We start from the raw sequence: 13629 nt of genomic DNA, 5'->3' as shown, positions 1-13629 counted from the left end.
ATCCATAAAAACTCCAGGACCTCTCTGGAGATGGTAACCTGTGCAGACTGATACTTTGCTTTGTTAACATGCAGCATCAATCAAAACTTACTAGAATGTCTGTGAAAACATAATTACAAATGAAAATTTATTTCACAGCAGTAATAAGTCAAAAGAGCCCTGTTCAGACTTGCTTTGGCTGCTCATTAGTTTTCCAGATCAATAACCACATAAGAATTCAATCAAATACTACTTTGGCAGGATCTGAAAATTAATTTTTTTTTTTTAAGAGTAAGTACTTTTCTCCTAAAATCCATTCTGTCAAGCACCAACATAGAGCACATTTCCATACCTAATTTTTGGGCAAAGTAAGATATGTTTCCACAGTACAGGGGTATTCATAATTGTCTTAGTAGACTAAAACGATGCATTTCTGTCTCAATCAAGCATTGACCTTCAGGCAAGTAGCTCTTTTTGAAGGTGGCTTATATACATAATATATTCTAAATTTCAGATCCTTATGCTCAAGACAGTTCTGGGAACTTATCCCCTGATTTTATAAGGTAAAGGAGAGTAAAGTACAGGGCTTGATGTATGACTTACATGTGTAGAATATTATTATTTATTCTACAAAATAAGTTAGAGAAAGAAAGAACCATTGTCTGTGTCTTAAACACCTGCAAGGAAGAATAAGATTGCTCTTTGTGGCTGAGCTGTGCTGACCTCCTGTGAGCTGTCAGAGGCTTTGGAGACCTTGGAGATATGGGGAGGAAGATGGAGGGAAGCATATACCAGACTTTGATACCCTCCCAGCCTCCATGTTTGGAAGGATAAATTCATTATTCTTAGCCAGAAAAGGTGGCAGGTAGCAGAACCCAAAATTTACCTGCTTCAGCTCAAGGGCTTAACCAAAATTTTGGAGTCTTACAAAGTTCTTTTAGCAAAGAGGAGATACTGGTGATAGTGGTGTTCCCTTGACCATCTCAACTGTTAATCAGGAACGTAAAAACTCCTGTCCCCTTAAACGCAAGAGAAAGAAAACAGCCAAAATAAAACAGATGGAGACACAGCTTATTTCTGTGGAAACCAATTGGTCCAGAAGAATTGCAGCTTTTTTGTGCTGAGCTCTGACCTGCCTGGACAGCAGCCAGCCCAGTCCAGAAGGCACGTAGCCGTGTTTGCTGAGGACAGTGCAAGGAGGATGCTCCTGCCCTGGCCACCAGGGACCCATGTGCTACCTGCACTATGCCATGTACCTTCCCAGGGCTCCACACCCCTTCAGCAGGCAGGTTTTATCCCACAAAACTTTCTGCTCAGACTGGTCCCTTCTCTTTTAACCTCCTTGGTTTTTCTGGGCTGCTGTTCAAAAAACCCCAGAGAAGACACCTCCACACACACACATCACTCTGTGAACAAAGCAGAGCTGGGCCAGTTCTCTGGCTTCAGAGGGAACTGCACATTGTCTTTCTACCTCCTTATATAGCCAGCAAGTTTCTGTAAAGTTTAGCCCAAAACTTAATATTGCAGCAATATGAAAGCGAGAGCTCATGGGGCTGTTCTCTCTTGCTGCTTACACTTTGTACTGAGCCCACAGAAGGAGCCCAAGGAATCCAAACAAAAGGTAACCAAGGTGCAAGGAAAAGGATAAAAATGAAAAGGATATAAAAAAGTCCACCACTAATATTATTTTTTTCTTTCATTCCAGTGCGGTGTTTACCTGGACAAATTTATTAGTCGTTGTAGTTGAGCTGGATGGATCAGAGCAAGAAGCTTTGGACCTGGTTCCTTTGGTCACCAACGTGGTGCTGGAGGAACACTATCTGATTGTAGGGGTGGTGGTGGTTGTGGACATTGGTGTAATTCCTATCAACTCCCGTGGAGAGAAACAACGTATGCACCTACGAGATGGATTTTTGGCAGACCAGCTAGATCCCATCTATGTGGCCTACAACATGTAGTCTTGTACCTTAAAGCTTCCATGGACTTTACTATAGATGTATAAAATTTTTTTGTGTCCACTAAAAAAGTGTGCAGATAAGATGCTGACACTCATCAGAATGGAACTGTTTCTATAACGACTTTTCAAAGCAGTCACGATTGGCAGGAAATAAAATGTGAAATGTTTTCTTTTACCACTAAATTTTAGAAAAGAAGGACTATGGGGTAAGGCCCTTCAGTGTGTTGGAAAAGCCCATTTTAAACTTTTTTTTTTTTTTTTTGCTTATTGGACAATACTGCTTTTTGAGTAAATGTGGCTTTGTATTTTACATTAAGTAAGCTGAAGTAGATTTTTTTTTATTCTGCCCTCCAAATGGATTCTTTTAAAACAATTTGCATACTAATACAAATAATTGTTTCCTTCATTTGTTTTACTATGTCATAAAAAACTGATGAATACAGATCTGTTACTAACTGAAGCCATTTCAGATCCCACATCTTAGGAAACTATGTAGTGGTACGAGGAGAATACCCAAAGTAGCACCTTTCAATTAGAAATCTTGCAGCTTTCTGTCAGAGATGCTGAAAGCCCAAAGGCCAAAGAGCCTTTGCTGTTAGCATTAGAATGGAAGAAATTTATAAATAAGGTGTATTTCGGCAATGAGCTTGCAAATATCTTTGTACTAAACTAAAAAGATAAAATAAGTTAACTACTTCTTCTGTAATTATGTACAAAACGTTTAATTTATTTTGATCTCTTTAGAAGTATAAAAGAGAAAAAACATTCAAGAATATTAAACTCTTGAAATGTTTGCTAATATAAAAACAAAGTGTTGTATTATCTTGAGTGGATAGTATCACATCAAATATATATATATGAAATATAAATTCACTAATGACAAAAGATTTTAAAGTTTAAAATGCAGTACTTGTCACTTGCATGGTGTCTCCCACTGTAGATAATCAAATGTTACTCACAAATTTTTTGGAAAAAAAAAAGCAATCCTGGATTGCTAAGTATCCCTGTCAAAAAGAATCCTCTAGATACCAGCAAGTGGAATTATTGCTGCCTTTAAGGCAGTGAATGAATTTAAGACTAAAAATGCACTACAATAATTTTCTTTTCTTTGCCATGGAGGCAACAATAAATATTTGTGCTGGCATGTGCATACACTTGTTAGACTTAGAAAAGGCAGGTTGAGGAATAGCACTGTTGTCTAGCTGCAGAACTTTGTTGCACAATTTTTTTCATTGTTTTAGTTGGTGTTTTTATTGCTATAAGGAAAAATTTCGGGGTTATTTGCACAGAGTTATCAATTTGCCTCTCAGCTAGGACACATAGCTCGGTGGCCAACGCATCCAGTTTACATTTACAGGAAACGATTGTTTCGATGGTCTTTAATTTATTCCTTAACAGAGAGGAGCATACAGTCACTACAACCGACCTGGCACGAATCGTGCATCTGCTAACTAGTCCCTAAACACATTAAAACATCAGAGGAACCGATCTGCCTGTTTAAAGAACGGAGGAGTCCCGTGGTCTCCAGCCTGAGGCCGTCACGGGAGAAGAGTGGGAAAACATGCATCACAGCTGCCTTCATTTTACTACCTTTGGATAAAAGAGAGGTTTGATTCCCCAGTTCTGTTGTCTTCCCTGCGCCCCGTGCCCCGTTTTTTAAAACCTCCCCTTCCTTCATGTGGTTGTAACTGAATTGACCTGTTTGTGATCAAGAGTGGGATTTACCAGCTGCAGTCCAAGAATGCTTTTCTTATTGTCCCAAATGACGTTCATGTGCTGGCTCTCATTACCGGATATGCATGACTAAGATTGTTGCAGGGCAAATGTAATCATGTTTATATCACGTTTAAGGGAGTCTCAATGCTGGGTGTTAAAAATCTTTTTAAGAGGTAGGGACGTTTTAGTCTGCATGTACAGTACAGAGCATCTCACCACGTCAGACGCGTTTTCTTTCAGACCATCTTTTCCGCCCTCACTGTCCTGTGAATAGCCCTATTCATGCTCTGCAGACCAATCCCATACTTTGTCAAATTCATTTTCTGCTCCCTAAAAAGAATAAAATCTGTTCCTAATGGCAAGTTGTTGTAAGGTTTCAGACGAGATGTTGATTGATTACAAACATAATTGCAGTGTGTGAACTAACTTGTGAAGTCCTGCTATCACTGATCTCAGTACTGCAAAACAAATCTTGCTGTCGTTCAAAGCATCACTTTAACCTTCACGAAGTCAACTTTGCATTTGTAGAGAATAAAAGAACTGCAATGCAGTTGTGAAACGCAGTTAATAACAGCTCTCTTCTGCAACCTGTCATCTGTGGTTGTTAAATCCTGAGTTAAGAGAAATGATAAACTGAGTTTCTGGTTTTGTTGTGCAAGCAAAAGGAAGGAAACATTTAAGCACCATCAGACTGAGCAATAAAGAAGGATTGTTCTGTATTAGAAACTGTACTGTAGATAAACCATTCATGAGAATGTATAAAATGTTTGTCTTGTGACCTTGTGCTTTTGGAGTCAGACAAAACCATGTAATCAACTCGATGCACATGCACAAAAAGAGAGGGTACACAATGAACATTTAAACACAAAACTAATCAAACAGGAGCAGATTCCTCATGGTGCTTGTTTATTATATATATTTAATCCTGCTTGACACTTTACCCAAGGGAAGACTGTCCCTTTTATCAGTTGAATGTTAGCAGCGTTATTTCATAGAGTGTGGTGACTGGTTAGAGAAATTCATGTAACTCAGCCAATCACAGATTCAAACAAAAATTTTTATGTGCAAAGGACAGCAACCTTCTTGTATGTTAAACCACCAGTACGCTTTGTACATCTGTGATAACGCCTGTTTTATATTCAAATGAACAAATAAAAGCTTTTATTTTTGTTGCTCTGAAAATATCAGTTTCTTAATTAGTCATCTAAAATGGAGCTTCCGAGAGCTGCGGATGCTCAGTGGAGGAACATGGAGAGCTATACTGTAATTTTATTTTGTTTACCTCTCTTGTTGCATAATTTATTAGTACAAATCATTATACTTTTAACAATGTTTAAATACCGGTGTGGGCATTTATTGCTGAAAGACTTTCATATGGCAACAAATGTTTTTTGTGAAATGTTTTTTTAATTCTTTTTAATATATTCAAATATACTGTTCACATTTTTGCTGAAAGTGTAAAGATTATTGTAAGCTTGGTAACATTTTGTGAGAAGCAATAACAAGCATTAGTACTGTAAAACTCCTCAAATTTGTCACTTATCACTTTTGTTGCAAGGTCTTTCTACTAATGTGCTGCTAATAAGTGCCTAAGTAAGTTGCTGATCCAGGTGTTACAGCTCTGCTGGAGCTTTCTGCCAGTGGAAATATATGGGTTACTGCTTGGTCACACACATGTGGGGCTAGAACCTCCCTACAGATTCAGAAGCCTTGGGCGACCAGATGATACCTCTTGGAAATGTGATCTGCCTGTTTCCATTGGCCTTTTCCAAAAATACCTTGGTTTCAGAGTTGGCTCCCAGCCACTGAGTAGCAGCGTCCCCAGAGAAGAGGTTTAGTCCCAGCTCTGATTTTTCAAATGTTATTTCAAAGGGTGCAATTCTGAGTCCTCCTGTATTTGGAGGCCTGTCTGAGAATTTCAGGGTATAAAATCCCATTTCTGATGGCTCAGATTTCAGGTTGCTCATCACAAGAGGCAGGTACAGGTTTGTGGACCCACAATTTGCCTGAGCAGAGAGTGCAACCCAGAAATTGTGGGAAGAAGAGAGCAAGTTAGGGATGGAAGAATGAAGAGGATGGCAGAACAGCAAGTAGTTCCTGATTCAATTTTACTAATCATTTCATAAAAAAAAAAAAGTTTTTGATGTTTTATGTCAATGGGATTAGGGTTTCTAAAAGGCCAAAATATTTCAAGTCAACATTTTAAAAATAGTTTTGGCAAACGGTAGCTGTAACACTGAAAAGCTGGTGGAGAATCTCAAAAAAAAATAAAAATTGAAGGGTTAGAAGAATCATGCACAATAAGAACAGTATAATTTATTCATTATAAGGTAAGAACTGGAAAAAAAAAAAAAGGCTTGATAAAAGACCATACAGCTTTCCTTTTCTGTTTTTCAACACAAAAATTTGCTTTATTCACCATTATTGTCAAGGCAGGGAGGGAAGGTCATGCACAGGGATCAACAACAAATTCTCACCAGTCACCTTATGAGCAAAGACAGAGGAGAGCTGAGTTTGGGGGAACTTTGAACTTCCTCCAACACATCTCTCAGTCAACCCACTCAGCCACAGAACACTCTCTGTAGCCTTGGAGATGCAAATCCCAGCTGTGGCTCCTGTGTGGGCATGCAGGTGGCTTGGGGGTCTGGGCTGGCCACTGCCATGGGCAACAACTGGGTGGGCAATGTGGGGAGAGGTAAAGCCTGCAAAAATCATCCCAAAGGGGGGGACCCCACTGTCCCCAGGGTAAGAGCCAGTCCTGATTTTGAATTTTTTGTTTCTTTGTTTCATTAGAGAAACTTTTTCCTTTAAAACTGAGATTTGAAGAGAAAAAAAGTAACTATATTCTGCATTCTGAAAGTAAAAATTAATCATTTTGGTTGGGGATAAAATATGAAAGTTCAACCTGAGTTATTTTTTGATATCTGGATTGTTTAATTTGGCAGCCCGCCTTTCCAAAAGCTCTCACTCAACTTACCATGATTTAGGATTCTCCTTTTCATATTTTTTCTGTTGTCTTTTGAGGGGTATCACCTTAAAACTGGCCCAAAAAACTGGTCCAAAAACCCTCTCAAGCGTTGCCTCATTTGTGCTGCACCTCACTGAGGTCAGCATCTTTGAAACAGCAGCTCCACTTTCTTATGGGGCAGACCAGCAGCAGCCCATCTCTGCAAGCTCTGGCACATATCCTGACTGGGCATTTCAGGTCATGCTGCATCATGCCAGTCCAAGTCACTACCAGGAGTGCTCTTCTTTCTGATCTGCATAAACAAGATTTCCCCAAAGTCAAGACACTATTGTATTCTCTTATGATCCATAGGAGGAAAAAAACAAAAACAAAACCAAAAACAAAGTCTTTTCCCCAGGGATCCCACAACACATCTAAATAATAATTTTTAAAGATTATTACAAAATATTATACTGTGATGGCCAGTTAATGGGCAGATTCTAGAGGCACAAAGCTGATCTTGTTTTAATTTCATGCTGTAGTAGATTGATGCTCTGTCACATGGAGGGGAACGAAGGTGGTGGAAGTTCTGCAACAGGGAATGGCTTCCAAGTGTGACTGGCAGCATGTGGAAAAGGTTCAGAGATGCCGGGAGAGTCACCTAGAGAAGAGCTGTACTGAGCCACCAGGCTGAAGACACCAGTGGAGAAAGGCATAAACAAAGGGCAGGTTTAGGAAAAGCAGTTGGTATAGAAGGGCAAGAAGACCAGGAAAGAGAAGACTTTGCATAAGGGACTAGCAGTTGAGACTATCGAACCCTGTGGCATCGGGTACCTGATTTTAGGGGCCTACATTTTAATTTTCTCACTTAGGTGAATGCATTTCAAATCTGGAAGCTCCAGATGCTGAGCCACACAGCCTTGCTACTCTTAGCCCCGGAATTAGTCTGGAGGCTTGGATGAACTACCCTTGATGAATTCAGCCAAGGGCTTTAGGATAAGACCCAAGAGAGGAAATATATGGAGGTAGGAGGACAGACGGGCACGACAACAACAGAGTTTATCCCAATCTGAATGGTTCAGAAAACTAAAAAAACAACCAGGTCTGTATCAGGGAAAAGGTAGGACTGAAGCAGGGAAGTCCTGGGAGAAGACGAGGGTAAAAAAAGCAGCTGCAGGAAAAAAAAATAAATGTTTCCATGAAGTCAGGTCAGGAGGGGAGGGTGGCACAGGCAGTATTCTCAGAGCAGAGGAAGACAAGAATTTGAGCCAACAACTGCCCAAAGGATATTAGTGGCTGAGGAGGTACAAAGGAATTAAACTTTCCCTTACAGACACGTGCTCATTAGCATTTCTAGGATGCCTCTCCCAAACATTTGGGTACTTTCCTGAAATCCACAGAAGGATTTGTTTTGCGTGCCCTCCTCTCTCCCCACGGCATGTAGCTGTGGTCTGGGGTGAGGATACACACCCGAGTGCATTTGCTCAGTCACTGCCCTGCACATCCCTGTGTGGCTCTGCTGCAGCCACAGCAGCTCAGCCTGGGTTGGCTACTGCATGAGGCAGGGATGGAGATGCACAGCCTGAAAATGCCTGTGTGCTGCAGAGGCAGGCACTGGGCATCCCTCATGGAAACCCGCAGCCCACCCTGCCAGTCCAGGGTGTAGGGCCAGCAAAAACTGAATGGAGAGTGTTTAAGTTCTTCCCTTCCCTCCTCTTACAGCTCTTTGGTTAGCAAAGAGAAAGAAAAAAGCAAATGAAGTGTGGTCTCAGGTATAATTATTTTCCTTCAAAGGATGGAATTAGTTTTTCATCTTGTAGCACAGCTTTTTAACAGAATGAGAGCCTTTTAACTGCTGTTTAAAGCCATAATAAAATGACTATTAGAGATCACTCAATTGTGAAAATCTTCTAACAAAACCCAGATTTTCTTAAATGAAAACTTTCATTGAAAGGCTCCTATTTCCAGTGGATCACCTAACAGGGCAGTAGCCTCACTGCCCAAATGATGCCACTGCATTTTGCTGTGCCTGCATGCAAGCACGTGCACTGCCATTGCACTTTACTTACAACTACCAGCACCACTTATTTCTCCAGTACAATAAAACCAGAGACAAAGTCAGGATGCAACCTGTCAGTCCGGGACATGGCATAACCAGTTTTGATTTGGAAATGCTGAGCCACAGGAAAAATAATAATTAGAGGACATGTTGAGAACACTTGCTCAGTGTAGACCTGCACTTCAAGTCATACCCTTAAAACAAAACCCCGAGTCCACATTTGACTTTGATTTTGGATATGGATTGACTCTGTGTCAAAGGGATAGAGCATCAAAGGGAGAGCATTTTCATTATGGTCCTTAAAGACCAGCAGGAGTTGCATGGCTTCCTCAATGTGCCTGTATGGTTTCCATTAGGAATTCCACAGGCATCTCACGGTGGCTTCTGAAGTTCAGCACAATCAGTCCTGCTCAGTTCACAGGGGAAATGAGGCTGGAGCACCCAATCCCAGAGTGCCCCATGGGGGATGAGTGAGGCAACGAGCCCCACTTCGCGCCACCAATGGAGTCTCACATGATCTTTGAGATTGGAGGGATGCAATTGTGTGATGAACTTCAGTTCCATAAATAGTAGGAAATTTGGTCAAAATTACCTTTTGGGCAGTGTTTGCTCCACAAAAAGCCTTCCGAGAACTTCCCCCACGCTTTCTGAGTGCCTTTGCACAGAAGCATTCCTGCTCTGAACACAGGATCAAGCAACTGAACTGTGGATTAAAATGGTGCTAAGAAAAAAAAAGTGGAAGATAAAAGAAAGTCACAGCAAAAAAAAGTCCACCCCCTACCCCAAATGCCACAGTTACTCCTTACAATCCAGTTCTTCACTTTTTTATCCAATCAGCCCCAGTGACGTCATGTTATTAGGGATTACAGAGTGGACCCATGCAGAAGGGGCTCAGGAATGTCCTGATGGGTTCTCTAACTCTACAGCTAAGTTACACATCCCACACAGTATCAGACCCCAGGGAATGAATTTTTAAATCAAAGCTTGGTCTTTTTTTTTTTTTTAAACAAGGGTTGTTGTGGAACAGGGGACTCCAGACATCCCTTTGCTGCACCAAATGGTGATGGCAGTAGCTGGGAGAGATGGAAACACTTCCTTTGCCCAGGGAGGTCCTGAGCAAGATCAGTTTTAGGTGAAGAATCAGAAAATTCTGAACAAACCTGTAAATAGGTTCTGTCTCTTCAGCTGATTCAATACAGAGACTGTATCTCCAGGAGCCTTGGGCTAAAAAGGAAGGCTCTGGGCATGGGTGTCATACCAGGGGCAGCAGGCTGGGCTGTGTCAGGCTACAGAGGAGCTCAGGAGGCCTCTGGGTCTTATGTTTGATCTCCCAGCTGCCCTATCCCTGCAGAGGCCCCTCCTGTGGCAATTGATACTTATTATTGTCTGTAGCTTTCAAAGGGAGGTTCCTGCACCAGAAAAAGCCTGAGGCGGCTCAGAGCTTTCTCAGCATTGGTGTGGAACCTAGGACAGATCCAGTCATTGAGCAGGGAGCAGCTGTGAACTGCCTCCTGTCCCCCTTCCCAGACTTCAAAACCCAATGCCACCCCACTGACTGGAGGGAAAGCAGCTCCAAGGTTTGGGGACCTTTTTTGCAAGTGCAGCATTGCACCCATCCAAATAGAGCACAGAGAGGCAGCAGGAATGCTGTTGGTGGGAAGGGCTAAGCAGTCTTGGGCTCTGGTTCAGCATCCAGCACTGACTCCCAAAAGCTTGGCCAGCATGGAGCAGCTTGGCTCACTGCCACAGCAGCCACTGGGATTGGGGAGCCCAGGGTTAAAAAGTTGCTGGCTCCAGAGTCAGTGGGAAAACAGAACAAGCAATTGCATGACTGACTTGCGCATCTTGCCTTTCTTTGGGGGAAAACTAAAAGGCTTTCCAGCACTTGTGGTCTTTACAGATTTGTGAAAAGACAGGGAAAGGCTCTGTCACTCAGTCAAGTGATGTGTCAGCCAAAGAAATTCTCTCTCCAGCGCATAAGCCACGCATGACAGAGTTTCTGGCTGTGCTTTTCCTGTGGGAAGGACCCAGTGTTGCTGGCAGGGCTGAGCTGCAGGGCAGGCATCAGAGGACATCCCTGCCCATGCCCTGAGGTTTGGATGCCTTGTTCTACTCCCTCCCCAGAGCTCAGCTGGCCCACACGGTTCTTACATCTCCCAGCAAGGACAACGAGCGGCGTCCCAGTCAGCAGAGGCACAGAGGGGTGGCCCATGCCATGCTTCTTTCCTGGTGACAGGAGCTTCAAGAGCTGCTGTGTGCAAGGCACCAATTCCCTTTTTGATTTTGATGAGGCCATTTTTCACCTTGAAGGCTCTGCTGTAAGGGACAAAAGCACATTGCTGCGGCTGAGCATGGTACGATTGTGGCCCAGCACCGGCCCAGCACAGAGCTGGCTCCCACATGCTCTTTCCATGGGAACATGACTAGAGGAGAGGCAGAGATGGCACATGGCAACAAGTAGGGCCCCGAGCCACCTGCAGTGGATGGCTGCAAAGGATGCCTTTCCCGTTAACAAGTAGTTAAAAATGAAAGTGCTCTGGCTTTATTAGTAAACACTGTTTTCTGCTGCAGAAGTGCTTTTCCAAACACTAGTAAAGCATTTTGTGTAACCAGATTCACAGTGTCTTCTGATGCAGAACTCAGTTTATTTTTAGGTACTTCTCCAGGGTAAATCCTATTTCCATTGAAGTTTCACGCCAGCTTAGCTTTCACTCCAGGGAGTTAACAGTAACTGGCCGGTGGCCTTGTAAACAAACACATCGCTCTGCCTTGGCATTTCTTCTGTATTATCTTCAATTATCAGTCCCCTTCAATGTACAAATTATCTACAAAGCAGATGATGTACTTAATTTCAGCTTCTCCATTGCTGTTTGCCATTCCTAAAGGCATCTTTCTGTACTTCACTAGTGGATCCAGGGTCGTGGGGCTGGAGAAGTCCCAGGGTAAGCATGGCCATGGGGAGCAGAAGGAACAATTTAGGGTCAATTTTTTCTTGTTTCTCTTTCTTTTTCTGATTTTACAGTTTTGAACCTTTAGCAATCAACATTTCTTTTTCAGAGAGCGTTACTTGGAGTCTATCATACTTTTGAGCCTTTTGACATATGAAAATAGGTTTTAAGAAGATAAAATATGGGGTTTGGAAGGTCCAAGATAGTTGGGGTTCTTTTCCTTTTACATTACCTATAAACATTGCCCACTTAAAACCAAAAATACTCTACTATTCTCATAAATAGGTAGACTTTTCTACTTGCAATTGCATTTTCTTAACATGAAACAATGCAAGAAGGGCTTTTCTAGTTTTGATACGTCCCCACAATTTGATTTATGAAAGCATTTGGGAAGCCATATGCACAGATTGCATATGTACTCTCGCTCAGGGAGGCTAAAATTGGCTGGGTAACTAACTACCAGTAACAAATCCCAAACATATTTCACATACTTGGCCATTTAAGATTTGGAAAGGCAAACAAGCCGTGAGCTGGGCAGCTCACTCCACCTAAAGGAAGCAGGAGGCAGAAACCATGGCTCCTTATTAAACTAAAATAATAGCCAGAATTAAAATAATAATAATAAAAATAAAATAATAATAATAATAATAATAATAGGAAAACCCAACAATAAAAAGTTTAAGTCTTTAAGAGCGATACTCTAGGAGCACTGTCTGCAGAGGTGAAGCTGCAGGAACTCAAGAAAACCCTCATTCACCCTGAGATCTCTGGTGGAAGGAAGTTTGCAGATTTGGGGCAGTGCAAGGACATTTCTCCTGCTACGCTTTGCCAGTTGGCACTGACAGAACCCAGTGTGGGACATGTGATGGAGTATGGCAGATGATCCATGTTATGCAATGAAGGGGGAAACTTGGCATGTCCGAAGTATTTAACCTATTTGATCCCGATGCTGGCCCCACTGGTGTTACCTGAACTGGCAAATGCATGTGGGAAGGGATGTGGGGGAGCATTTCCACTAAGGAGTTTTGTCACTGGAGTGCTGATGAGCAGTGCTGTGCTTGGAAGGTGACCACAGTCATCAAAAAGGGGAGATGATCTGGGAAGGGAGCTCAAGGGGGATACTGCTTATTCCCGATGCTGCATTGCTGTCTTATGTGATTCCCTGAGCTGGCTGTTGGCATTTAATCGAGTTTCATCAAGATGAATTAATAAAATCTGGCTCATGGAAGAACAGAAAAGTTTGGATAGTAAAATCATAAAAGAGACCTTGAGGGATCCTTGGGACTTATAGGTCTTTCCAAGTCTTTATTCCCATAGGGAAATTCTTAAATTACTGCAGTGAAAATAACTCCCACAGTGTCCCTCCTGCAGCCCTGAAGTCCCAGAGGCGCTTCAGGATGACCCACCCTGCCTGTGACTCGTTCCCAGATGGCCCTTTCTCTTGGGGTGGCTGTGGGATGTGCTTTATGGGCAGTAGCACCAGGATAGGCCCTCAGCTCCCTTGGGCATCTCACTGGCACCAAGTCCTGGCTTTGCAAATAGGAGAGAGACTGTGCTGCTCAGGCCTGCCTTGGCAAGAGAAACCTTGCTGCCATTCAGATGAAGCAGGATTCATACAGTCCTCTCAGTCCCCCCAGAGGAAATTACTTTGTTAATAAAATACATAACAGGTGCAGGCTCAGGGTTGGTGACTGGGTGAGGGAGGCGGCAGAGTGGGGCCACTGGTGAGAGGAAGCGCAGGGAGAAGGGGGGCTGCGAGCTCCAGCCTGGCTTCTGGCAGCACAGGATCTGGCATTAAAAGCAGAACATGATGGATGTAACCCTCGGAGGCTGCCGAGAGCCACGTTAAATGCTGAAGCCCTCCCATGGCCCTGCCAGCTCCCCTTGAGTCAGAAGCAAGGTTCCTGAGAGTTCAGACACAGCCCAGGCTTCTCTAGGTGAGGAGAAATAAAAATAGCAGCCTCACCCATGCCCACCCAGGGGCATGATGACAACTGGCCAAAATCAACACAGACACTTTCAC

At 42.8% G+C, this 13629-nt stretch overlaps 1 protein-coding gene across 4 annotated transcripts in view; it reads left to right on the top strand.

Annotated features, from left to right (window-relative positions):
• Positions 1-5174, top strand: part of DIP2C (disco interacting protein 2 homolog C) — a 309922-nt gene extending 304748 nt beyond the window's left edge. For all 4 annotated transcript variants that reach the window (XM_027720744.2, XM_027720743.2, XM_027720742.2 and 1 more), the window contains one exon: positions 1685-5174. In XM_027720744.2, coding sequence (XP_027576545.1) covers positions 1685-1937 — 253 coding nt within the window. In that variant the 3' untranslated portion in view covers positions 1938-5174. The remainder of the gene's footprint in view (positions 1-1684) is intronic.
• Positions 5175-13629: the final 8455 nt, after the last annotated feature.

This window comes from Pipra filicauda, unplaced genomic scaffold (assembly GCF_003945595.2).
Source record: "Pipra filicauda isolate LSUMZ 115617 unplaced genomic scaffold, ASM394559v2 scaffold94_size2452230_pilon, whole genome shotgun sequence".
In the NCBI taxonomy this organism is placed as follows: Eukaryota; Metazoa; Chordata; class Aves; order Passeriformes; family Pipridae; genus Pipra; species Pipra filicauda.
This window is presented reverse-complemented; position numbering and strand designations above follow the sequence as displayed.